This window comes from Paroedura picta, chromosome 11 (genome assembly GCF_049243985.1).
Source record: "Paroedura picta isolate Pp20150507F chromosome 11, Ppicta_v3.0, whole genome shotgun sequence".
Lineage (NCBI taxonomy): Eukaryota > Metazoa > Chordata > Lepidosauria > Squamata > Gekkonidae > Paroedura > Paroedura picta.
In genome coordinates this window covers 31,652,658-31,677,338 of record NC_135379.1, presented here as the reverse complement: position 1 = coordinate 31,677,338, position 24,681 = coordinate 31,652,658, and the positions used below count along the sequence as shown (strand labels likewise).

General features: G+C 43.9%; 1 protein-coding gene across 1 annotated transcript; it reads right to left on the bottom strand.

Moving 5' to 3' along the window:
* Positions 1–1,655: 1,655 nt before the first annotated feature.
* On the bottom strand, positions 1,656–24,559 carry OXNAD1 (oxidoreductase NAD binding domain containing 1). Its single transcript, XM_077304589.1, has 8 exons — positions 24,308–24,559; positions 22,823–22,968; positions 21,927–21,990; positions 18,071–18,177; positions 11,062–11,203; positions 6,254–6,496; positions 4,792–4,900; positions 1,656–4,194 (listed from the first exon to the last, which is right to left on the bottom strand). The coding sequence occupies exons 2-8, from the start codon at positions 22,942–22,944 to the stop codon at positions 4,040–4,042; spliced, it is 942 nt and encodes a 313-aa protein (XP_077160704.1). The 5' UTR covers positions 22,945–22,968; positions 24,308–24,559; the 3' UTR covers positions 1,656–4,039.
* Between the last annotated feature and the right edge of the window lie 122 nt (positions 24,560–24,681).

Genomic DNA, 24,681 nt, shown 5'->3' with positions numbered 1-24,681 from the left:
TGCAATTAGAGAGGCATGTCCTTGTGGCAATCAGCCAGTATAAGGCATTGACAAAAGAACACAGAAAATGTGAGGAGAGGGGAGGGAGGGAATTAGACAAGCCAGCAGGAAATGACTTGAGACCCTCACACAGCTAGCATTTGCGAAGAAGCAGGGCTCCATAAAACACTGATTCATGCTTATGCTGTGGCATCTCTAGAAGTACCATCCGTCATATTCTGCCCTCTCTTCAGTTGCTACGAGTTTTAAAGGAAAGAGTTTTATTTTAAATGTCTGCTGCAGAACACTGGTTTATAGTCCCACTTTAAGCCTGACACAGCTACTGTCATAGGTAATCTCCCTTTTCAGGAAGATTAATTCCCAGCGGCTCAGAGAATTTAAAAAGATCAGAATTGGCATTTCAAAGGAAGAGGCGTCTTCACTATTCATCCAAGTTGACAACAGCTCCGCTCCCTGGGTGCTCCGCACTGAACCAACCCAGTCTCTCCTCCCCCCGCCCACCCCCTACCCATGAGGGTAATGACATGGCACATCTGAAATCAAGGGGAATTAATGCTCCTCTAATAAATTCTCCTTGCACATATCAAGACTGGGAAATATACACTGCTATGAAAGTCTGCCAGTGACTAAGAGGAGTTAAAAATGAACTGGGAAATATTAAGAAGTTGCCTGCTGTGAGGACTCAGAGGAAGAGAGAAGTTAAGGGCATTTTAGGGATTCAAACACATATTTTGTTTCTTAACGGACTCTCAGCTGTCCTGAACAATGACCATGTGCCTCGCTCAAGTTGCAGGGAGGGGAAATGTACCCCAACAGTAAAAGCATGACTATATGTACCAGGGGAATATCTGGGCATTCCCCCGCTGGGTAAGGGTGCCTCCGTTTCACTGCCTCCATGAGAGACATTCGATTTGGAAGCCTGCGGATCAAGCAGCAGCAGAGGATGAAGAGCTCTTTCAGGATTGTGCTGTGAGAGTATGCCACTTGGTATTAGGCACTACCAACACCTTGCATCTGACAGCCAGGGAGGTGGTGGTGTGCAAGTCCAGGATGTGGGAGATGGGCCTTCGGATCCTCAGTCTGACAGGAGCTGCACTGGGTGAGCTAGGGCTAGTCACATTCTCACTTAACCCACAGGGTTATCATGAGGAGAGAACAGGGAAGGGAGAACCATGAAAGCCACCCAGAGGTCCTTGGAAGAAGGACAGGATAAAAAGATGCACTTGCTTGATGCCCCCCCCCCCCCCTTGTATGAGTAGTTCATCATTTTGGCCCTCTTTCCTCACCCCTCCGCCATGTTGGGATTGTCATGTCTTTTAACAGGGGGTTTTAAGAGACATGCAACCTGCCATGAGCCAGCTTCAGAAGTGGTGGGGAATAAATCGAAGCATCACAATCATCATCATCAATATCAGGGAAAGGCAGGCTTGCTCTTGTTCCCCACCACAGGGAAGAAAGCTCTGAGTGGACCCAGCTGCCCAGCTGATACAAAGGCAATCCTGTTAGCCGACTGGTGTTATGACTTGGAAAAGGCCAGATCCAGAGGGGGGGGAGGAATCAGTAAATTTTCATCCCCAAATATATTTTTAAAAGGTAACTGAAGCAGCAGACTGGATGAACCTAATTCCTTATAAGTGTTTCTATCATCCAAACAATCAATCAATAAACCTTTAATGGCATAATCTGAAAAGGAATGACAGTGATCAGAATAAAATAGCATGTTAACAAAGAACTAAAATCAGATACAATGGATAGACAGAGGCTATCCAGTTTGGTGACGGCATAGGAATCCAGCTATAGCAGCTGAAATTGCAGGGTCTCTCTCGTCTAGAAGGCAGTGCACCTGAGCTTCAGCAGTGCAGCCCCATCTTCTGCTCAACCATGGAATGGGATAGCGTACCTGGACAACTGTTCCTATCATCTAACAAAACTTCAACAAGTAGACTCTATACCAGCCTTCGCTTTTTTGGCCAGTTACACACGGGCTTCTTATTCTGGCTTTGGTGCCTGGTTCCTCCCCCCCCCCCCCGGGTTTGCCCACAGTATTCTGGTGCTTCTATGCACCTCCAGGGACCTTCCCAACCTACTTTGCTGCAATCTTTTGGGAACGATCACAAGAAATAACCCCTCAGGTTGGCACATACATGGATGGGAAAGTCTGGATCTTACTGGCCCTGTCCTGAATGCCACCATCTTCTCAATTGGTCCCCTGCAACAGCCATTTTTCTACTGGGCACCTGAAGGATGCCTTTTAAAAATCAGCAATTGATTTATGATGATGTTACAATGATCAGTCTATGCCATTCTCTGTCTGAAACATTTTGGTTCAAAAGTAGTTCTTGAGCACCTTCCGTTGCCAAGATAAGCATTTTCCCCTTCCATCTCCACAATGAAAGGCACTTTAACAAAAAAAGGTAGATCAATTGTCATTTTAAAAACAACAGGTGGGGAAAAGGCTGCTCTTGCAGATTGCTTCAGCCGAGAAAAAGTGGGCAGCCTACCATGTAGAAGCCCCACTGCTTCTGTGCTGGATCAGCAGCTGCAGCAGCAGTGGGGAAACCAAACAAACCTATCCCTGTCTAAAAGCAGAGTAACAAAGCAGCACATGGACAGATAGCGAATGCACTAGAGTAGCCCTTCTCAACTGTTTTACTGTTGAGAAACCTGTGAAATATTCTTCAGGCTCCGAGAAACCCCAGAAGTAGCACGATCGGGCAGAATATAGTTGGGAAGCAGAGCTGTGGACACGCCCACCTGAGGCCCCTCCCTTTCCCACCCCCTCTAGGCACATCATTGGCCATTCTGAGAAGGGGTGCAGGTCAACATGACCATCACCCAATATATTTTTTAATATATTAAAAAAATAATTAAGAAAACCCTTCCAGGGCTTGTCAAGAAACCCCGAGGTTTCTGGAAAGTCAACAAGGCAATTAGGCTGATGTTTAAACATTTTACCAAATCATAGTATTCGTTTATTTAGCATCTTTTGATAGCCTCAAGACATTTCATGTAATTAGTTCCTAATTAGCATGTATATGTAGTGACACAGCCACCTTTAAATTAGCTGTCGCCTTACTGATTTATATAGTGAAGACAGTATAAATTAGCCAAACGAAGCCTATTCATAGAGAGTTGGCTGTGCTTACCCAATGATTACCTACCTGGGAGAAGAAGACAGGTAACTTTGAACACTAAACTCAGAGGGAAGTGTCACTGAGATTGGTACGGTTTTGCCTCAAGGGAAAGCATTGGGGGACTAGTGCCCAGTCTGACTTTGACTCACACATTTACTGTCATGTTCTAAACCAGGGGTAGTCAAACTGAGGCACTCCAGATATCCATGGACTACAATTCCCATGAGCCCCTGCCAGCATTTGCTGGAGATTGTAGTCCATGGACATCTGGAGGGCCGCAGTTTGACTACCCCTGGTTTAGAACATGACAGTAAATGTGTGAGTCAAAGTCAGAGGAACAGTTGTCAGAGGAACAGTTCCTCTCTCAGGAAGCTTTTCTTAACCAATTCCAAGGTAGGCACCAATGAAGGGTTAAACAGCTAAAATTTCAATAATTTCTATGCATTGTCAGCTCCAGGTATCTTGAGCCATTTTCACTGCAGCAGTTCCTAACTGATAAAGAGACAAAGGCCGCACTACACTGGGCTTGTGTCTTTTGCAGTGGGAGATACTATTTCCTTCCCCTGTGCATGACTCTCCTTTAGACCTCAGTCCGTATCACATTCTTGCCAAGCCCTGCATGCACAGGTAAACGTCTCATATATCCTTTTTTAAAAAACCAACAGGGCTTAAGGAAATATTTCACTTCCAAAGTTACATCTGAGACAGCCGCAAATAAAATTTGTCATGATTATAAAATTTACTGAGCAAATTGAGAATAATGCACAGAAACTCATACAGGAAGTTCTCACTTGTATAAAGGGGAAACCTTTCAGGGTCTATAAATGGTAGGCATTCCTCTCCGCTTCCACCTACCTTGCCATACAATTATCCCTTTCTGTTTATTTTGTGCTATGCAGCTGTGTCTACCACCACTTTTCAAAGAAAATGTTCTTTTGAGTCACACCAAGATCTTCTAGCAGCTTGGAGATGGATTCTATCATTGGCGGAGGACCACAGATGTACCAGAGTGTCTTCTTGGAAATATATTTTTCTAGATCGTTTCCAGATATTCTTCCTTCTAATAAAAGGAGTTAAGAAATAAAGAGTTAAGACATGCAAACGGTAAAAGAAAAAAGTGGGTGAATAAGTGAGAAGATGACTAATGCTTTAACAGTGAGGTCTCTTTCAGCTGGTTGGGGTGAATTGCAAGAATTTTACAGCTCTCCTTATTACATTCAGATTTACTGTTTTAGCCAAAGGCTAATTATTATTAACTGAACTGCAGTAAACGTTTTTGTTCTGCAGAACACCAGAAACGGATCAAAACTATTTAAAACTGTGGCATTAACAGAAGGTAAAATAAGATCACATCTACCCTTTGGGCTAGTTAATTACTGCCAAAGTAAATAAATGACACTGCCTTGAAACACAGGGAGAACTCTATCCAGCAGTGGGCAAATATCATAGCTACAGCCAAAGCAGCTCTCCGCTATATTTGAAAGTTGACACTCTTCCCATGGATGATGCGTTACTTAATTGCTGAAGTTTTTTTGCTGGTTACCACTGAAGTGGTGTGAAATTTAAATGAGTATGGAAAATCTGGCCCCTCAACTTAACACTGAAGCCACAATTCATAACACACTGTCTGCTTTTTAAACACGTCAGTAGTACGTACGCTTGGTGTAAGGCCGAAGGTTCTCACAGATTCCTGAATTCTGTTGGGTTACATGGAAATTGCACGCGATCTTCCCAGGAAATGCATTTGTTAAACCAAGGATACGTTTCTGAAATGTGAAAGGTACTTGGTCATGCCATAGTTAAATAAATCAAAACAGCTGCGACCTGCAGAAATCCAACACCACAGAGTTGGAAGGTTTGCACTAGAATACTCTATCCTGAGTCTCCCTTCTAAAAGGATACGGGACTTTTAAATAAGAGGCAATCCAAGCATGCTTTCCGTCACAGACAATATTTCTTGCAAGTGAGCAGGCAGAGGCTGATCACCCGCTCCCTCCTCCACTCTCCTGAATGCTTCTCATCACACATTGCGCTACGAGGGTGGGAAGAAGAAATGCACACGTCGGCACTACTGTCTGCCTCCCCCAACCTCTCTGCAACTTCACCAAACCCCACTTCCCTAGATACCAAGAGCCAGCTGGGTGTAGTGGTTAAGAGGGGCAGCGGGTTTGACTCCCCATTCCTCTGCATGCAGCCAGCTGGGTGGCCTTGGGTCACCCACAGTTCTCTCACAGCTCTCTCAGCTCCACCCACCTCAAAATGTCTGTTGTGGGGAAGGGAAGGGTAGGCGATTGTAAGCCCCCTTGAGATTCCTTCGGGTAGTAAAAAGCAGGATACCAAACGCCAGCTCTTCTTGTCTTCTACAAGCCAAGCTTTCAAGCAAAAGGTCCAAGGGCCAGCTGGGGAGCAGTAGTGCCAAAGGGCTCTCGGTTCTCAGCCTACTGCGGGAGAGAGATGTGGCTTCACTGGGCAGTAGGAGCCTCACAAGGCATTTTCCGTCCTGGCCCTCAGCGAGTGGAAAGAGCTTCCAAAGCAGATCCAGGCCCTGACGGAAGTCACACAGTTCTGCAGGGCCTGAAAGATGGAGCTCTTCCACCAGGCTTTTGTTTGGGGCCAGTGAATTCAATAACATCTAACCTCCCCTCAAACAAATTATCCATAATCTGGAGTCTAGCTCCAGGAGATCAGAACGTGATACACCATTTTTTGATGCAGATACTGCTATGTTTGATACTGTTGGTTTTATATTATTAATTAAGTGGTTAGTTTCGGTTTTCGCTTTTTAATTGATTGGTCCAAATTGCATTGTTTTATATTTAATTGTTGTAGACCGCCTTGAGCCACCTTGCTGGGAGGGAGGAATATAAGTTTAATTAATAGTAGTAATTTAAAAATGTAGATTCAATTCCTCCCAAGGGAGGAGGCAGGCTGTTACCTCCACAAATACCAGCTCTGGGTCCCGTCCCCCCGTCCCCCAATCTGACACAGTGACATACCCCTGCCTTTTCTCCAAGAAGGTCGTTCTCACAGCCCAAGAGTCACAGAGCCCTCTGCAACCACCGATGCCGGCCAAATGAGTGAGAGATGCTAACCCTAAATAGCAGCTTTGTTTGGCTTACCCGAAACAGCAGCTCGTCTGTGTTTTTGGCACTGTACAATAGGTTAGTCATCCCTATTTGGTATCCGGTTCCTTCCTTTCCTTCTTTTCGATGGAGGTCTGTGACATGCAGCAGTATGGAGAACAAAGGGTTAATTCCTACTCCGCCTGCTATGAGCACGAGGTCTACGGGGGCGTCGGTAGGTTGAGGGTCAAAGAAGAAGTTGCCTCCCACTCGCAAAGCCACTTCGGAGTGGAGAGCACACTACAGGGGAGGAAGGGTTGAGAAAAGGACGGTTAGCTGGACAGCAAACCCGACCGGGCAGCGTGTACAAGAGCTCCCGATAGCTAAGAGGAAGCCCTGGGAGGCTGAAGGAACACATGGTCACTTGGCAGCAACGTTCGCCAAGGGAGAAAATGTTTCCACGACCCCCTAGGCGCATTCCTCAAAGCAAAGAATGCTCCCTGGCAGATGGCTCTGAGCGATAAGACAACGGAGCGGTCACATTACTCCACAGAGACCTAAGGAGCATGCTGGCTAATCAGAAGAACTCTGAAGAAGAGATTTTGAGACCCCTCCCCAAACTTCTTGGATATGGTTATTATACTTTTTAAATTTGAAAAGCAGCCGTTTTTAAAACAAAATTACCCTGGAATCAAACTTTTTAGACATTAAGTTTCCAGGAAAACAAGGAGTAACTGCATTCATGCTAATGTTCATCTTCCAGTTATAGACAGAGCCATGCATATCCTATTGGGAGATGGTAATGAGTGGTGTGACCAGCCATAGAGACCCAGGCATGTTTCTGGGGTAGGAGCATTTTCTCCCTCACTGGAAACCAAACAATTATTTCCTCTGGCCAACTTGCACTTCCTGCCAGTTTGGTGTAGTGGTTAGGAGTGTGGACTTCTAATCTGGCATGCCAGGTTCGATTCTGCGCTCCCTCACATGCATCCAGCTGGGTGACCTTGGGCTCGCCACAGCAGTGATAAAACTGTTCTGACTGAGCAGTGATATCAGGGCTCTCTCAGCCTCACCTACTTCACAGGATGTCTGTTGTGGGGAGAGGAAAGGGAAGGCGACTGTAAGCCGCTTTGAGCCTCCTTCAGGTAGGGAAAAGCGGCATATAAGAACCAACTCTTCTTCTTTTTCTGACGATGCAAATGACCTCTATACAGCATATTTTAGTTGACCAGTCCGTTAAAAATATATATATTCAAGAAGTCAGAAACAGCTCAACTACCAGCACCCAACACAAAACATGTCAGATTTCCCTGAAACCAGGTATTAGTATGAAAAATTTCCCTTAAAAAATTAAAGTTTATTTGATTACTGGAAGAGTCACTTAAATGGAAGAAAATCTGACGAGAAAAATCGGATGAGAACCGATATTGTACAGTAGTTGCATTATTATTGGTAGTAGTATTCAACTTGTATACCACCCCTCTTCATGAATGGGCTTGGGGCAGTTCACAACAGTAAAATAAAAAAAATAAAACAATGAAAACAGCATAAAATATTAACTACGCCAAGCTGGGGCCGGGCATACTTCTTGCTTTGAGTCTCCCTTAGAGAGACAAGTGAGGTATAAACACAGTAAATTAAAAACTTTAAATAAATAAATACAGGAAATCACGTTCAACATCTAAACGGCTTTTTTCTGGAATCTTGTACATTCAACTGCTGCCACAGAAGCACTGATATTTAATATACTGCACCTTTGTTCAGAGAGTATCCATATAGACCCTAGTGCATTTATAATTTTTAATACAATTTTGAAAATCATACAGTATTGCATTTTTATGCACACTAAAAGTTGCTTGAATTGACCAGTATTTGCCCTTGCCATCATTTTATATATCACCAACACTCACGGACTCAGCAGCTGTACATGGCTCTTTGCCACACTATCTGTAGTGTTTCTGGGCATTGTTCCTCAGTGTGGCACCTATTCCCCTATTCCAGGAAACCAAGCAAGGACACTGCCCTGTAGGGTATGAGGCTGGCAGGTTGACAGCTACTAATAGAGTTGGAGGACAGGCAGGGCCGGATTTTCCTATAGGCTAACTAGGCTTCAGCCTAGGGCCTCAAGATCAAGAGGGGCCTATATTCCACATTTTTTATAAAGGTTAGTACCAATCACAACATGTTCATTTAACATATCCTTAACACGCCCGCGGCACCGCGGGCGCCGCGGACTAAATAATTTGTTAAGCCCTCAGGTGAAGGGCTTTGTCTGTGATGAGGAAGGGGCCTGATTGGCCCCTTCCTCCTGACAGACCATTGGCCCGGCTGATTCCCAGCCTGCTGAAGGAAGCAACTGCGAGCAGTGGTCCCCAACTGCGGCTCGCAGTTGCTTCCTTGAGGGCGGCCTGACGCAGCGAGAGCCGCGAAGCGCCTCTCGCCGCTTCAGCCCCCTGACAAACAGAGCCCCCGGCAGTCGCGCTCCGCGCGAATGCCGGGGGCTCCGTGGTCTAGCACCCGCTGCATTTAGGTGCAGCGGGCTTGATTACTAGTAGATATATATCACAGTAATGATGTATTTTATTATCTCTCATGTAATTTACAAACTTAAATATGGGAGGTGAAAGGGCCACATAAGTGGAATAGCCTAGGGCCTCTTTTCATGTAAATCAGGCCCTGAGGAGAGGTAAGATGCAAGCCTCACTCAGCTGCAAGCCTCACATCCTCTAAAAAACCCAAATAATCCCCCCCAAACCCCACCCTTCTCCATAGCCTTTGCATCCTCGATGAGAGCCACTTTGTTGCAGCAGCTAAGGCCTCTAATCTGGATAACCACATTGGATTCCCCACTCTTCCGTATGCAGCGAGCTGGGGAACCTTGGGCCAGTCACAGTTCTCTCAGAGCTCTCTCAGCCTCAACTACCTCACAGGATGCCTGTGGGGAGAGGAAGGGTAGGTGATTGTGAGCCACTTTGAGAATCTTTTGGGTAGTGCAAAGTGGGGTACAAAGAACCAACTCTTTTTCATTGTCTTCTTCACCTGGGTGGCTGCTGAGAGTAAAACAAGCTGGCCATGGACAGAGTAAAACCACCACCACTAACATCCCAGTTTCCCCAGAAAAGAGGAGGATGTCCATATTGGGGAGTGGGGGTGGTTATACTCCTGGTTCCCCAATACTGTGCCTTGGCAATGTCACTCTTCCACTGGAGACGCTGTGGCTGATGCTGGGCAGAGAAGAGATAAGGACTTCCCCTCACTCTGCACACAGAAGGGCTGGGTTAAGCTTTAAAAGCAGCGGAAAGAAGGAGCCCTATGCTAATAAAAATGTTACTGTTATGTATTTACCATTAAGAGCTGCATATGATATTAATTTATGGGTGCATTTGCTACAGTCAGATGGCTCTTTTGGTTGATAGTAAATATGAATGTGGTTTCATTTGAGTTGTGAAATGAGTACTACTGTTACATATGATAGCCAAAGTTAATAAATTCCTAACACGTAAGACAGAAACCCATTACTCAGGCAAACTGCCTGAACGATTAGTTAAGATTTATATGTAGCTTAATTCTCACAACCGTCATGCTTTCTCAAATGTTACCCAAGTACCTCTCTTGGTGGAGGCTTCATAGTTGTTGCCTTTGCAGTTACTAAGAAATTAAGAATAGCTCTTTTTTTAGATCCTATACATAGCTCTGCCCCCGTGTTGTTAAGGTTTCTTTTGGTCTTCAATATATAGACTACAAAGGTATCAGATTTGCAAAGATCAGAATGATCATTTTGAAGATACAGACACGCAGGGTGGAAAAGTAAAACATGGACGCAATTGTTATCTGCTAATCACAATCAGTTATTGTTGGGCTCTTATTAATCCAAACACCCCAACGCACTTTCACTTGGATGGGCAGCTGCTTATAACTGCTTCCAGTTATAACACTATGAACATAATTAACAAAAAAAAACCCCTTAAATCAGAAAAGCACATTAAGGAAGGAAGGACCCCTCCAGGGAGACGCCTCTGAGGCAGACAATTATGAGGGGAGGGTTTTACAAGGTCCCTAATGGGCAACAGGGAATCAATAGGAAATCTCCACAAGTAGTCATATTAGCATGTGTGGTCCATACTTTTCAAGAAAGTCTTTCAAAATGAGTTATTTTATTGAAATTCCAATGATGCATGAAACTAACCTATTTAGCAGCAGCAGGAGTGCATTTTATGGTCACGTGGCAGCCGATGGATTAGGATCAACCTGGGGATTCTTTCTGCTCAAGTGAGAAGACTGCATTGATTTTACACTGAATTGCTAGTCAACAATACAGGAGCTTATTTCTCTCGACGACAATAAAGCTGAAGGGGGCCCAAAAGAGGAACTGCTGTTCATGCAAACTGCTATGAAGGGTGCCAGACCATGGCAGCAGCCGATGTGCTCTGCTGCCGGCAGTCTCGTTCGAAGGAAATGCAGTCCACAGAACATTCTGGTCATGGTTTGTGTGTGCTGGAGAGAGGGGAAGGAAGGTGTTCTTTGTCTATGGGAGCAACTGGACAAGCTGGGCGATTAAGGGGGTGGGCAAATTAAAGACAGTGTACAATTCCGCAAGGAGAAAATGGCCCTATACAGCAGTGGTCCCCAACCTTTCTCGAGCTGGGGACCGGGTGGGGGAGAGGGAGGTCTGGGGACCAGGGGAAAGAGGGAGGCGCGGGCCACAGCACGCCAGCGCCCGCAAACCAGCAGGTGCACCTCCTCCCCCACCCCCTGCGGTGCAGCACTCACTGTGCTGGGAGCGATTGGCCCTCTGGGACTTTGGGGTAAAAAACAAATGAAACATGATACAAATAGTCGTCCAGGCATAACTATATTTCACATACCTGTGTGTGCACCCAATGAGCAGGAGGATGTGTGGTACGTTTTACTGCTAGTTCCAACTCTCCTTCTTGTTCCAGCAGACCAGGATTGGAACATATTGAAAATCCACCAACGACAGCAACCCCAGGTATGAAGAAGTCAACCCTAAAAGAGAACACTCTTAGGATGTTCATAAAGGACCTTGTAAAACTGAACCAGATACTATTTTTTTGCAGTTCCCCTCTTTGGCTCTAATTAGCCTGATTATGCTTTGCACCGTCTCTCTGCATCAGGACTCCAAACTGCCCTTCTCCGCTACGTCCCTCCCGCCTTCTGACCTGGACCAAAGGGCTGATGGATCTCTGTTCTTGTTTATATCTGATGAAGTAATCTTGGCCTCTGGAAAACTATGTTGGTCTTTAAGATGCTATGGGACCCAAAATTCACCCTAAAACAGATAAAGGGGTTGAACTAAGTATCTTCTGTGACCCCCTGTTTACAAAAGGATGAACTCCAGTATGAATTGGTCTTAATAAAAGGTATTACAGTGTTGACACTTATGGATTCTTCTGGAAATAGACCAGCAGGGCTACCTGCAGTTTGGGACTGTTTTGGGAAAACAATACATTGAGCAATCTAAGAAGAGGTGGGCTCATGCCCACTAAATAATACTATCCGAATCTGCTTCCACTAAATGTTAACCTAGGGCACCACTAATCTTAACCGTTGTTGATATAAAGGCCACATCTTTCTGCTTTCTTCCTTACAAGGGGACTCACTGCTCTTGTTAGAGACAAATCCAGATTCAAAGGAGAACAGCCACTGCTTATGTAACCTGAAATCTTTGTTGTGCTCTTCCCATGTTGATCCCAAATAAGTCTGCAATGCCTCTTGTATTCCATCTTAAGACTATTAAAATGGAAAAGCATAGTCCCCCCAACCCTCCCTTTGCCTTGGTCCCTTCTTTCTTTCCTTTTAAAACACTGCATCTCTTCTGAAGATGATTTCTGGGGAATTCAAAGCTTGATTGCTCCTTTGTGACCATTTAGTCCTAATACAAGGTGTTTGCACCACTGCTGCTTTTGGACTAGTGTGATTACCTGCAATCTGCTATTCAGCTTTGTTCAGGGATTGTGTCTTTATAGATTTGTGAATACATCAAATACGTTGTTTGATAAATTCCTGCCAAGTCATTTATCAGCTACACCAATAATATGTCAATGAAGGGGCAGTATGTACGATGGATACGCTGTTCTTCAGGACATTGCATGTAACCAGACTTGTACAAAGTGGACCTCTTCCAGGACATGAACAACAGAACAGATGGTTTCCTCTTATTCCTATATTATCACCAGACCACCCTAAGTACCTGATTTATCAGCCAGAATAGAGGCAGTTCTACCAATGGTAACAGTACTTATACTGCCTATCTGAGGGACCGCCTTTCCTAGTATGTCCCCAGAAGAACACTACAATCTTCTAATATCATCACGTTGGTAGTCCCTGGCCCTAAAGAAAGTATGGCTCGGCTCCACCAGATTCAGGGCTTATTTGCTACATAGTCTCCAGGGAGAAGAACCTGCCTTCAACCCGCCCCAAAGCTCACTCACCAACTATCTTTTTATAGATGACTAGCAAGAAAAAAATTGAGAAAAAATACAACGGGCTCTAGCCCCCATCCGACCCGGGCAAGCAGCATCGAGACCTGGTGAGGCTACAGCAGGGCTGGCGGGGCCTTCCTGGCCCCCCTCCCCGACCCAGGAAAACATGGCCAAGGCCTGGCAAGGTTGTGGTGGGGCTGCTTGGGGTGGAGGTGAGCACTGGTGGGGCCTCCCTGGCTTCCCACCCACATCCAGGTAGCAGGCCTGTTCGGGCCAGTAGGGCTTCCTACTGGGTGGCCACTGCTGAGGAACTGTCATCCCCAGGGCTAGTCGGCTGGCCTGCAGCCCAGCTTCAGGGCGTCCCTTACCTGATTGGTCCTCTGGGGGGGGGAGTGACCTCACTGCGGGCTAATCAGGAAGGTAGAGGCAGTCAGGGGCAGGGCGTCCCATGCGTGATTGATCCCCCAGGAGGATGACTGATGTCCCCGAGGGCCAATCAGGTAGTGAGTGCATTAGGCACATGCAACCAGGCATTAGTATAGTGCAGAGATTATGTAAACCTTTCAATACAGATGACATTTATAACTGCCCTTCATTCCACAACCAACTCTCAAAGGCTGAATATGTGCACCGGACAAAACGGGTTGTATTTTAACCCAAAGAGCACACCTTTGCTCCCATGGGACCTCATTCAGCAGTGGATCCACACTGTTTCTGCATGCCATTGGCTCAGAACAAATGTGAACTCATTCTGAAAGATGATTTTTTATTCTGCAACTGCATTCAGCGCTGCTGCCACCCCTGAGTTTTTCAAGAAACAGTGATGGATTCTGGAAAAGATCTCAAGTTCATCAATATGAAGTCTATTCACACGCCATCAAAAATTAGGGCCCACATAACCGATTCTGCATTGCAAGCAGCATTGTAGCACCCTCTAGTGTCAAATATTTCAGCACACATTGAGTGACAAATATGCCTGCATGGCTCGGGCAGGGTTCAAATTGTGCCAGGAATTTATCCCCCGTTGTGAGATTGGCTGGTCATTATACCAAATTAGCATCTCACCGCTCACCTGGGCAAACATAAGCTGCCCTGTTTCATGCTACTATTCCAACATTTCTCTTCCCTTACTGCAAACTTTTAAAGCAGCTTTTGAGCAAATTTAGCCATTTAGTCTAATTCTTTCTAGGTTGGGGCTGAAAGAGATCGGTTCTGATGCTACACACTGGCTAGGTCACAATCCCATCTCAATCTCTTCCCTACAAAGACATCGGTGTAGGTGTACACATATATACAACTGGCAAAGAAAATAGGCTCTTGTAAAAGACAACAAAATGCCTGAACCCTCAAGCTCTGAAAAGTGCTCACACAAGGACTGCAGGTTTATGTTCTAATAAAAAGAAATTCAAAATAAAAAAGCAGCAAGGTGCACAAGCAGAAAGGTGCACAAGTACTGCATTGGTACTAGATGCAAGGTTGTTCTTGATACAGAACCAAATGGGTCACAGAATACTGTTGCAAGGTATAATCCCTCCAAATTAAACAGCAAAAGATTAAAATCTCAATCTGAGCAGCAAAACAGACTTCCTAGCAGATTTGCAACATCAGAGCAGCTTTAAATCAGCAAGGGAGGAGGAGAGCTTGTTTAAATGTGAGGACGGCTTGGTGAAGGGGGGCTGGAAGAGTCGTGTCTCAAAGGCTGCACATGAACGCATGCATTTGCACACACACAATGATGAACAGCTCACAGAGTCTGCTCAGCTTTATTATGGCTTTGCAATATAGTTAACTGTGAAATAATACACTCCGGGAGATGAAGCAGGCTCCCTGATACCTAAATGATGCCTTGACTCAGAGAATTCACAGGAATCCTTCACTAATTACCAATAGCAGTAGCAGCTTCTGACATATTCCACCCAGAAAGCTATAGATATTGAATATAATTATAGTCATATAAACGCAATTTATATGCATTTATTCATAATTAAACACCAGAAAATGTGCTATACTGAACGGGCTATCAACACAAGTTGAACAGAAGCTTGATTAGAAGGAAAGTGAAAATTCCCCACAATATAGGCTAAAACTCCTCCGAAATACCATTAAAAAGATTTCTTTCCAAAGTTTCCCCCCTATATTACTAGAGGATTGAGTACAGGCTTCTCCAACCCAGCATGCACCCACGTTTGCTGTGCACGGAAGCCCGCCTCCTGGCACTGCCAAACTGAAAACTATCCTATGCTGGACTGGGATTGCTATGACAATTTGTACATAACTAAAAGCAATCTCTCTCCTTGTTTCATTTTTGTGGAGTTTGACACTTCTCATTATTTACATGCAACTTAACTTAGTAATACCAGAAGGTGTAAGTTTCCAGAAAATGTTCATACGATCCGTCAGGACACGGACACACACACATGAACACTTCATAGAATCATAGAATAATAGTTGGAAGGGACCTCATGGGTCATCTAGTCCAACCCCTTCACTATGCAGAACACTCATAACCCTATCGCTCATCCACTGTAACCTGCCACTCCTTTGCCTTCACAGAATCAGCCTCTCTGTCAAATTGCTATCAAGCCTCTGTTTAAAAATTTCCGAAGATGGAGTACCCATCTCCTCCCAAGGAAGCCTGTTCCAATGAGAAACTGCTCTGTCAGGAACTTCTTCCGGATGTTGAGATGGAATTTCTGTTGAATTAATTTCCTCCCATTGGTCCCTCCAGGGCAAGAGAGAACAATTCTGCTCCATCCTCCATATGGCAGCCTTTTAAATACTGTGTTGAAGCACCAAATTAGAGAGGAGATAACTTGAAGCCACCTTATACTGAATCAGACCATCAGTCCATCTAGGTCACTACTATTAACTCAGACTGAAAGTGGCTCGCCAAGTCTTTCATATCACTTCCTACCTGGTGACAACACCAGGGACGGAACCTGGGACCTTCTGCAAGCCAAGCCAACGCATTACCGCTGAGCCACACACCCTCCCCATATAATTATACTGTGGGGCAACTCTGACATAATAGTAGAACACTGGGAAAGGAGAGAACCTACTGAGTTCTGAAGAATGGCAACAATGAGGGCAGTTGTTCTAAGGTGGGATATGCTACCCCGCACCAAGGGGGGCATTCACAGTTTTAGGTAGGCCTTTGTTTCCACTTGCAATGGCTTTGGACAGCAAATGAAGTAGTTATTTTACACTGCAGGCCACTAGGTCCCAGTCTCAGATATCTGGAGGGAGTGGCAGTGGATTCAAGGTTAAGAACCATTGAGCTAAAGTTATCTACTCTCTACGGTGCTTCAGCACAGGCGTGAGGAAGATTTCCTGCTCACACTGCAAGATTCTGTCTCTGCTAACATGTTTTTCTTTGTTCTTTCTAGAGCTTCATTAAGATTTTCATACTGGTTGTAAGCAGGCACACAGACCGCCCTTACTTTTACCAGAACTCAAGCACCAACCATCCTGGTACTTTTCATGTGCTTATATACTGTTCTTTGACTAAAAAGGCCTCATTGGAGCTTACATTTTAAACTTTTTCCTTTCCACATCACTCCTGATGTATTATTTATTATCTATCTATTATTCTCAGCATATAATCTGGAAAGATCAAAGATACCAAATGCAAGTCAACAGAGAAAACATAGGCCAATTCTCTAACAACATTGTTGAGCAGGTAAAAAGGTTGGATCCTACAGAACTCTCCTGTTAATGCTGACATATCTCTCATCTGCCAGTGCAAGATTTCTCCAGGGTCCAAACCGCTGGACTTGCCTTGCAATGGACCTCAACATACTTCTTAGAGGAAACTCAAACACTCAGAAATCTCAGAGACTCTAAAGATTCTTCTAAGCTGCATTTTGCAATGGCTCAATCCCCGTAAGAGGACAGACTTGAGCAAAATCAACTAGAAACTGGTCAAAAGAAGAATCAGTATGACTTTTGTGCTATGCAAATCCAATGGAGAGACGTGCAGAAAAGCAAACTTTGCCGCTTCCTTATAAAAGGAGGCCTTATTAACCTTTTCTCTCAAGGCCCAGTTCTTCGTGCCACTCATTAGAACACAATCACACTTACAAGCTGCACTGTAGAAAGTCAGCATGCCAAACAGAATTAGAATACTTTAAAGAAAGATAATGAAAAGAGTAATTATAATTAAAGATTCCAGTTTTCAGTATGATAATTACCAAAACATTTTGAAGGGTAAATGTTTCTCCAAGAACCAGCCAGCAAAAATTTAGTATGCATCTGTGCACATGTGCAAAAATTTGCAGCAAATTACTCCAACATGAATTATTGCAATCAACATCTTGTTTTCTTGTTCTAAATGTAAAAGCCTGCAAAATTATCACTACTAGTAACTCATGCTATTAACATCCTAGCACACAAACTAGGGTTCCTATAAAACCTGCTCACCAGATGGACCCACAATAGAAAGGGGGCGGGGGAGAATCAGGGACAAACTGACAGGTCCAGTGGAAAATGGTATGCATTGCACACCGAAGGCCCTGGGTTTCGTCCCCTTGCACTTCAAATTCAAGTATCAGGTAACAGGAGATGATGAGGAGTCAGTACCAGTCACAGAAGAGAGCGTTTAACCTGATTCGGCTTAAGTCAGCTTCATGTCCTGAAACATACTGAGGCCAAAGACAAAGTGCTACTTTGAGGGGACCCAATGGTCAAACTGTCACCATGTGACATGCAGGACTGCTGTCAGAGAAACAAAGTCTACTGCTTTACTGAGTATGTGGAAATAGTCATGCGGTTCATTGGATCAAGGCCACCAATTCTGTCATATAGCCGAAGGTATCAAATAACTTGCATCATTCACCAAAAACACTACACGGATACTGCAGCATGCCAGGAAACAAATTTGTAGGTTTGCTCCAGATGTTTCATTCAAAGCTGACTAGTGGGGAAAAGTCTCTGTCACTCTGAATTTCATAAGTGCTTCATTTGGAGTTATTTGTATGAATTTACCACCATCTGAAAAGATGCTGGAAGATACATGCATGAATCTCTTGAGCAGTAGTTACTGGTAAAAATAGCAGTTGGAGAGTCCCTGATTTGGATCAAGTCCAAGGTACTAGGAGGTTCAACTCCTTAGCCTTACCCATCCTCCTGCAAGTTATTTGGTCTGGTAGAGGCAGCATGGAGACATAATTCAGGCAACCTATATATTTCCCGCAAATAGCAGCTCCAGGGGCCTATTTGAGGACTGAAAGTGGTGGTGGTGGGGAATTAACATGCTCTCATTGCAGCCCTGATTCAAATGGATGGCTCCCCCTTGGTTTCGATTTACCAATAAAATCCAGGTGAAACTATCCGGACAATCCATTTCATGGGTCTTGCAGAGTCTCATTTTGCTTGCCCCTTAGGCATATACTTGTAAAGTCCTCCTTTTTACAAATCCAGAAGAGAGCCTTACCATTGCCCTGCTTTGAAAGTAAATTCTTTATCTGTGATTGCCAGACGTAGCCTTTTAACCATGTCAGATTCACTGGTGATTCCACAGACTTTCGCTTTAGAAATAATCTAAAAGACAAACAAAAGTCTCTGCGTGATCACAGCTCCTTACAAGAAAGGTACACAAGAGTCAGGAGAGAGAAAATACCCTGTGCATAAAAGCATGCTTCCAGCAATACTGGATTGTGAGAGTTATGATTCTTAACTACATAGTTCAGCTACTACCAGCAGATAACCCATATTTAAAGTTTGTGATTGCCAAGCATTAAGAAGTCAATTTTGTTGATATTCTATAAATTAATTACTGTGCCTGCAGCATAGCACAGATCAAGTTCCTTAGATCAAATTTAAGCAAGAAAGTTGTGGACAACTAAACCACTACAATTATGCTCAGTTTATAGGCAAAATACCACTTTTAAAAAACTGCATGTCCTCAAAGTACCTTCCATTTGTCGCACAGATGCAGAATATTTCCATCTGGCTCAACAGAATTGTTTTGTTCCTCCATGTAGGTACAGGTAGTAAAAGTTTGGGAACATGTCTGCCAGCTGCATAATTTCCCAGCTGGCCTCTGTTTCTGTTCCCATTTTCAGGTCCTTAAAGCTTGGCAATGGCCAGAGGCACAAGCCAAATGGCTGATGGGGGGATAGCCCTTAGTCACCCAACCTGTGGTTGTAGGACTAGCTCAGGACTTGGTATTGTCCATTGTCATCTTTTTTTAACCTATATTTGCCTGTCTTTTCTTACAAGCCATTTCGGGTCCCCAGTAGCAAAAGTAGCATAGGTAAAGGTAAAGGTAAAGGTATCCCCTGTGCAAGCACCGAGTCATGTCTGACCCTTGGGGTGATGCCCTCCAGCGTTTTCATGGCAGACTCAATACGGGGTGGTTTGCCAGTGCCTTCCCCAGTCATTACCGTTTACCCCCCAGCAAGCTGGGTACTCATTTTACCGACCTCGGAAGGATGGAAGGCTGAGTCAACCTTGAGCCGGCTGCTGGGATCGAACTCCCAGCCTCATGGGCAGAGCTTTCAGACGGCTGCCTTACCACTCTGTGCCACAAGAGGCTCTAAAAGTAGCATATTGATGCTTAAATAAAATATGGGTGGGGTGGGTGGGTGGATAGATCAGTGGTGGGTGGACTGATTTAGTTGACCACCTCTCCTGGCTCAGGGCAGTTAACAACATGGTGATTAAATAGCACAATGATTAGAATAACACTAAAGAACAATTAACAGTAATTGATTAAAACAGTTAAAACAAATCAAAACACCTTAGTCAATTCTGGTGCTGCACAAGTTTCTGAAGCCATTGCCTATAGATGTTTCTCATATATCCCAAGGGAGGACACATCACAGGAGGGGGCTAACTCGGTGAGGTTACTGGTTACTGGCCCCAACCAAATGCCTGGCAGAAGGCTCTTGCAGGATCTTCAAAACTGAACCAGTTCTTGAAGGACAGAGAGAACTCTGAGAGAACCGTGACTAGCCAAGGTCATCCAGCTGGCTGCATGTCAAGGAGTGGGAATCAAACCCAGTTCTCCAGATTAGAGGCCATCACTCTTTACCAGTACACCACGCTGGCTCTCTAAAAGGCCTCATATGTATTGATGTTGGAACAGAGAATCCTGGACATTCCATAGGGAGTCTCTGCTGATTTGATAGCCTACAGTCTGTCCAAACTCAAAAGCACACATTTAGCTTCTCCAGCTGGACATTCCTATCCTGTACCCTGCTGATCCCCTTACAAGGCTCACTTTTGCCCCCTCCCCCAGCCAAATATTTGCTTTAGATTACAGAGTTTAAATATGGTAAAAAGTCAGGTTGAGACAACCACTACAAGTCTCCACAAATTTATAGTGCTTTTAAAAATACAACAACCTCAAAACAATCTCATGTAACTACAGTTACAACTGTGTCATTTCCCATCCAGAAAGACTGGCATGCAACAAATGAAATTTTAACCAGCAACATTTTAATGTAAAACATATGGCAGGAAATGAATTTCTCTATAAAAATATTTGCACATGTCTACTGTCCAGTAAAACAACAGGATGCTTGCCAACTAAAAGCAAGCGTACTTATCCTTAAGTAGACAGCATTGGCCCAAAAGAACATTCATACTGCTTAATTATTCTGCTGCAGTCAGGATACTTGGTAAATGTTATCCCTTTATGCAGAAGCCTCAGGGTAGGAAATGAGCACATACTCCACTTGTCCTTTCTTCACATTAACCTATGACCTGATCTGGGAACACAGTATTGGCAATTTTTATTAGTTTCTCAATACAAATTTGTTATGATAAGCAAGTCTGAGTCGGAATAATCAAGAAAGGGGCAGAAGGGGCAGCAATATGCTCTATTTCTCTATTTATTCCCTTCAGAATTATTCTCCCAGACTTGTAAATAAGCTTGATCACCAAACAAATGTCAGAGTGTCTCTATGCTGAGCAGACCTTGCAATTAGATTCTCAAGTTCTACAGAAGAGAAGCTGAGGCTAAATTAAACAGCATCGGTAACTAGCATAAGAAAACTACAAACTGCTATTCCTGCTTTCTTGGTAAAGCTATAATTTTTCTGAAGTCAGCAAGAAGAGCTCCCCAGGCCCCATTTTGTTTCTACATAAAGAGGACACCAAATTCCCATTCTGCATTTTTTAAAACTCTCCTACATCAAGGAAATGCAAGAGGTGAGCAGACGTAGGAAATGTGCATCAAATTTATGAGAAAAGGCTTGAAAAAGCTACGATATCAAGGCAAGTTTCCAACAATTTCAATTAGAAGTGTGTCTTTACTGCCAAGAATAGTAAATTCTTCTTTTAATTATTTGTTAATCCTCAAAGTACTTGACCAGCAAAGTGCTGTTATTTGGGAGGGTTTTTTAAAATTACGCTACTGGAAATGTAAATAGCTGTATTTGTTCTCTGATAGCAGATTTTTTTTGTGCCTAGTAGGATATTTATTAATTTAAAAGATTTATATTCTGGCTTATTTCCCCAGACTCATAGCAGTTAATCATGTAAAGCAAGTTGCAAGGACACACTTACAGGATTAAAAAGTGCACAGATAATAGATTTAAAAATGCAGATTAGAAAGAATGCCCTGAATTATACACTGTTAGAAACACGACCACAGCCTTTTACAAAGCTGCTGAGTACTACTTTTCAGTAATACTCAGTAATGAAGGAAGAAATGGCTGTTGTAGTAATCTTTTCTTTTCAAGCTCTATTTCAAAGTCCTTTGTTTCAATACAACCTGTTTATTCACATGAAGGCATTCCATTTTCAATAAACTATTTTGGAACACACTTTCACTAAAAGAGGATAAATGGCACATAATCCCATACAGGTTAAAATACCACCAAATAGACTCAGGTGTTTCACAAACCAATTGCCAAAAGCAACATGAGCCCCACTACTCTCTCCTGTGCATGACTAGCCAGATCCATTCCAGCCATCACGTTAAAACAAATCACATAACTTGGTCACATGAGCAGGCTTACAACAGGGCCCCCCCCCTCTGCCACCATTCCTTTTCTCTCAGTTACATCCCATCTTTCTTCCAGTGAGCTCAGGGTTGCATACACTGTGTCCTCCCCATTTTATTCTCCCAGCAACACTGGAATGCAATGTTATGTCAAGATATAACCACCAGCTCATGGTTATGCTTTCCCTCTTCCCTACAACAGAGGTTACTGGATTGTAGCCACCCTACTAGCACCTTGCTGAGATCACCGAGACCCTCAGGCTTGTAGAAGTTTATGCCTCTAGCAGCTGCTCCGCACAATACAGTTTATTGCAGGCCTCTCTGCTCCAGTACCAACCTCCTGCCGAAAGTCATTTGCTGTTCTCTCCAGATGATCCGACTTTCTTTTGGATTTCATTTTGCTTTAAACACAAAACACAAGTTAACATTTACCCTCATTAGAATGCACAAGCTCTCTCAAATTTATCATAGAGAATACGTTGGGGAGGGATATTCTGTTCTGTTTAATTGATAGAATGTATTTTGTTCTATATTTTTATTCTTATATATAAGTGTTTCATTTATAATTTCTCCTGTACTATTCTTTGTATGCCAGAAAATAAAAAATATAAACACAAGAACTTAACAGCTCCGTTAAACAGGGGAAGCCACATGTTACTATCTATTTATGCTATTTACAGTCTGCCTTTCTCACCTGGGCCCATTTCGCACATATAGGATAATGCACTTTCAATGTGCCTTGGCAGCTGGATTTTCCTGTGCAGAACAGGAAAATCTACTTCTAAAGTGCATTATCTATTGTGTGAAGAATAGGCCCTGGACTCAAGGCAGATTACATTTAACATTAGTAGGCTTATAAAAGAAGCAATTTTGTTAAGAGGTGGGATAAAATATTGAAGATAGTCTGATTAATCAATTAAATACAATACTACAACACATTTCATTACATCTAAGTATACAACTTCAATAGCTCTCTTTAGAGTTGGAAAGAAAGCTGATAACTATTTTACCCATTTGTTTGTCTCAAAGGCTGCTTTCATACAAACTGAGTATTGCACTTCCAGTGTTCCGTACAGTGGCAAACCATCACAAAGTGCATTATCAAACTTGTATGAAAGCAGTCTCAGTGTGAAATCCTAAAGTCAATGGACATATACATGTGGAACTCTGCTTAGGGCTGCACTACTAGAATAGGTTTTAAATATCTTTTATAAATAAATAAATAAATCTTACCCATTTACTGTGCAGTAACACAAAGCTGCATATTTGGGCTGTAAGAATGATGAACAAATTGGAATAACCCCAGCAGTACCTCTCAGTAAGGGAGGAATAGCAAAAATAGGAGTGAAGACCATACTGCTCTTTAGTCTTAATTCCACCTGCAAATACAGTTATCAAAGGAAATAATTAGGATTTGTTGTTCAATTTCTTCTCTTCACTAAGCAACCCCAAACAACCAGTTTTTATTTTATTTATATTTATATACTGCCCTTCCTTGTGGCTCAGGGTGGTTTGGTCACAAGAGCACAAGATAAGTTTGGCAACTTTGTCAACCATCTTAAACATCGAAGAACACAGTATAGCATATCAAGTTCAGATAACTATATCAGCAATCTTAACATTTAATAATCATAACTTAACATGCTTAGGTAAACATTTCATCCTTCATTTTCAAGTTGTTAAACTTGAAAACGGACAAATGATTTGGCATTCAATCAAGGACTTGTTACCGTTATCATAAAAGTGTTTGAAGGGGGGAAACAAAAGTAATCCATTCCTGGACAGGCAGTGACATCACAGACACTCCCCTTGCGTCAGGCACACGCATCATAACTACATCCCACTTTTTATTTGTGGTTATTCAAGCCAGACACACCTAGCTAGCAGGAGCCACTTGCTGAGGTTATAGGGCACAGTGATGTAAGGTGCAATCAATTGCCTGATGAATCCTGGAGCCCTGCCTGTAAAGCGCCCTGTGGGGGGCATAAGGAGTTACGTGGTGCCTCAGGTAAATTGGGCCAGACCGCAGGTGACCCTTAAACATTAATACCAAAACCTTTAACTTGATCTGGGCTGCAACTGGCAACCAGTGCAGCTGCCTCAGCACAGGCTGGATATTTACATCTTCTCCCTTGATTCTCAAACCAGGCCTTAACATTCTTCCCAGCTCCATAATACTCATCACTGTTGCACACAATGTTGCAGTGGGCAGAATGCTGATACTAGACAGGGTTTATGTTGCAACCAGGTCAGGTTGCAGGTGGACATACATGGCTTAAAATGCTGCATTAATGTGTAACAATTACAGCCATTGATAGATCTTTTCTCTATGACTTTATCCACTTCCTAGTTTTCTTAATAGCAATTTAAAGTAAATCCTATCACCACATCATGTAGCAACAAGTTCCATAAGAAATATTTTTCTTTGGTCTGCTTGGAACATATGCCGCGTTCACTGGCAGGGGGCTCGTGGGAATTGTAGTCCATGGACATCTGGAGGGCCGCAGTTTGACTACCCCTGGTTTAGGCCAAGAGCGACAGCCCAGGGTCACCCAGCGAACCTGAACCGAACCCCAGCTCCCACTGGAAGACAGTTTCGGAGGACAACAGAGCTGGCTGGCAGTAAAAGAGTTGGGCTCGAGTCCACTAAGAAAGTTTTCGGAGCACAACCTTTCCAGTCATCCATCCCCTGACTTCCCCCGCCCTCCAGCCGCGCACCTGCTCCGGAGAAGCCGCCGGTGTCAGTCACGCGACTTCCCGCCCGGCATTGCAGGGCAAAGACGCCGGCATCTTCTGGGACGTCACGTGACACCGAGGCCGGGCCTCCCCAGAACCTCGGGAAAAGGGGCGCATGCGCGTTCCGGTCTTTCTCTCCCTCACCCCCCCCCCCCACGAAACCGCGGAGGGGGAGCGCATATTTGAGGGGCATCTCAGTCTCATACACAGAGGATGCCCTTTCCTTTTCTCTTTTCGCTTTCAGATCTTCCGTCACGATTATCCACACAGGCTGGCTGACATACCCACAACCCGCCCACCCCGCCATCACTCTGGTTTGTCGTCAGGTTCAAACGGAAAGCATCGACGATGCGTCA

What these genes read in the sequence shown, in the direction of transcription:
- OXNAD1 (XM_077304589.1), bottom strand. Translation starts at nt 22,944, where the DNA reads ATGGTCTTCACTCCTATTTTTGCTATTCCTCCCTTACTGAGAGGTACT. An exon ending in ACTTTCAAAGCAGGGCAATG is followed by an intron (nt 11,204 to 18,070) that starts GTAAGGCTCTCT and finishes GTTCTCTTTTAG; the next exon opens with GGTTGACTTCTTCATACCTG. An exon ending in CCTTCGGCCTTACACCAAGC is followed by an intron (nt 4,195 to 4,791) that starts GTACGTACTACT and finishes TCCTTTTATTAG; the next exon opens with AAGGAAGAATATCTGGAAAC.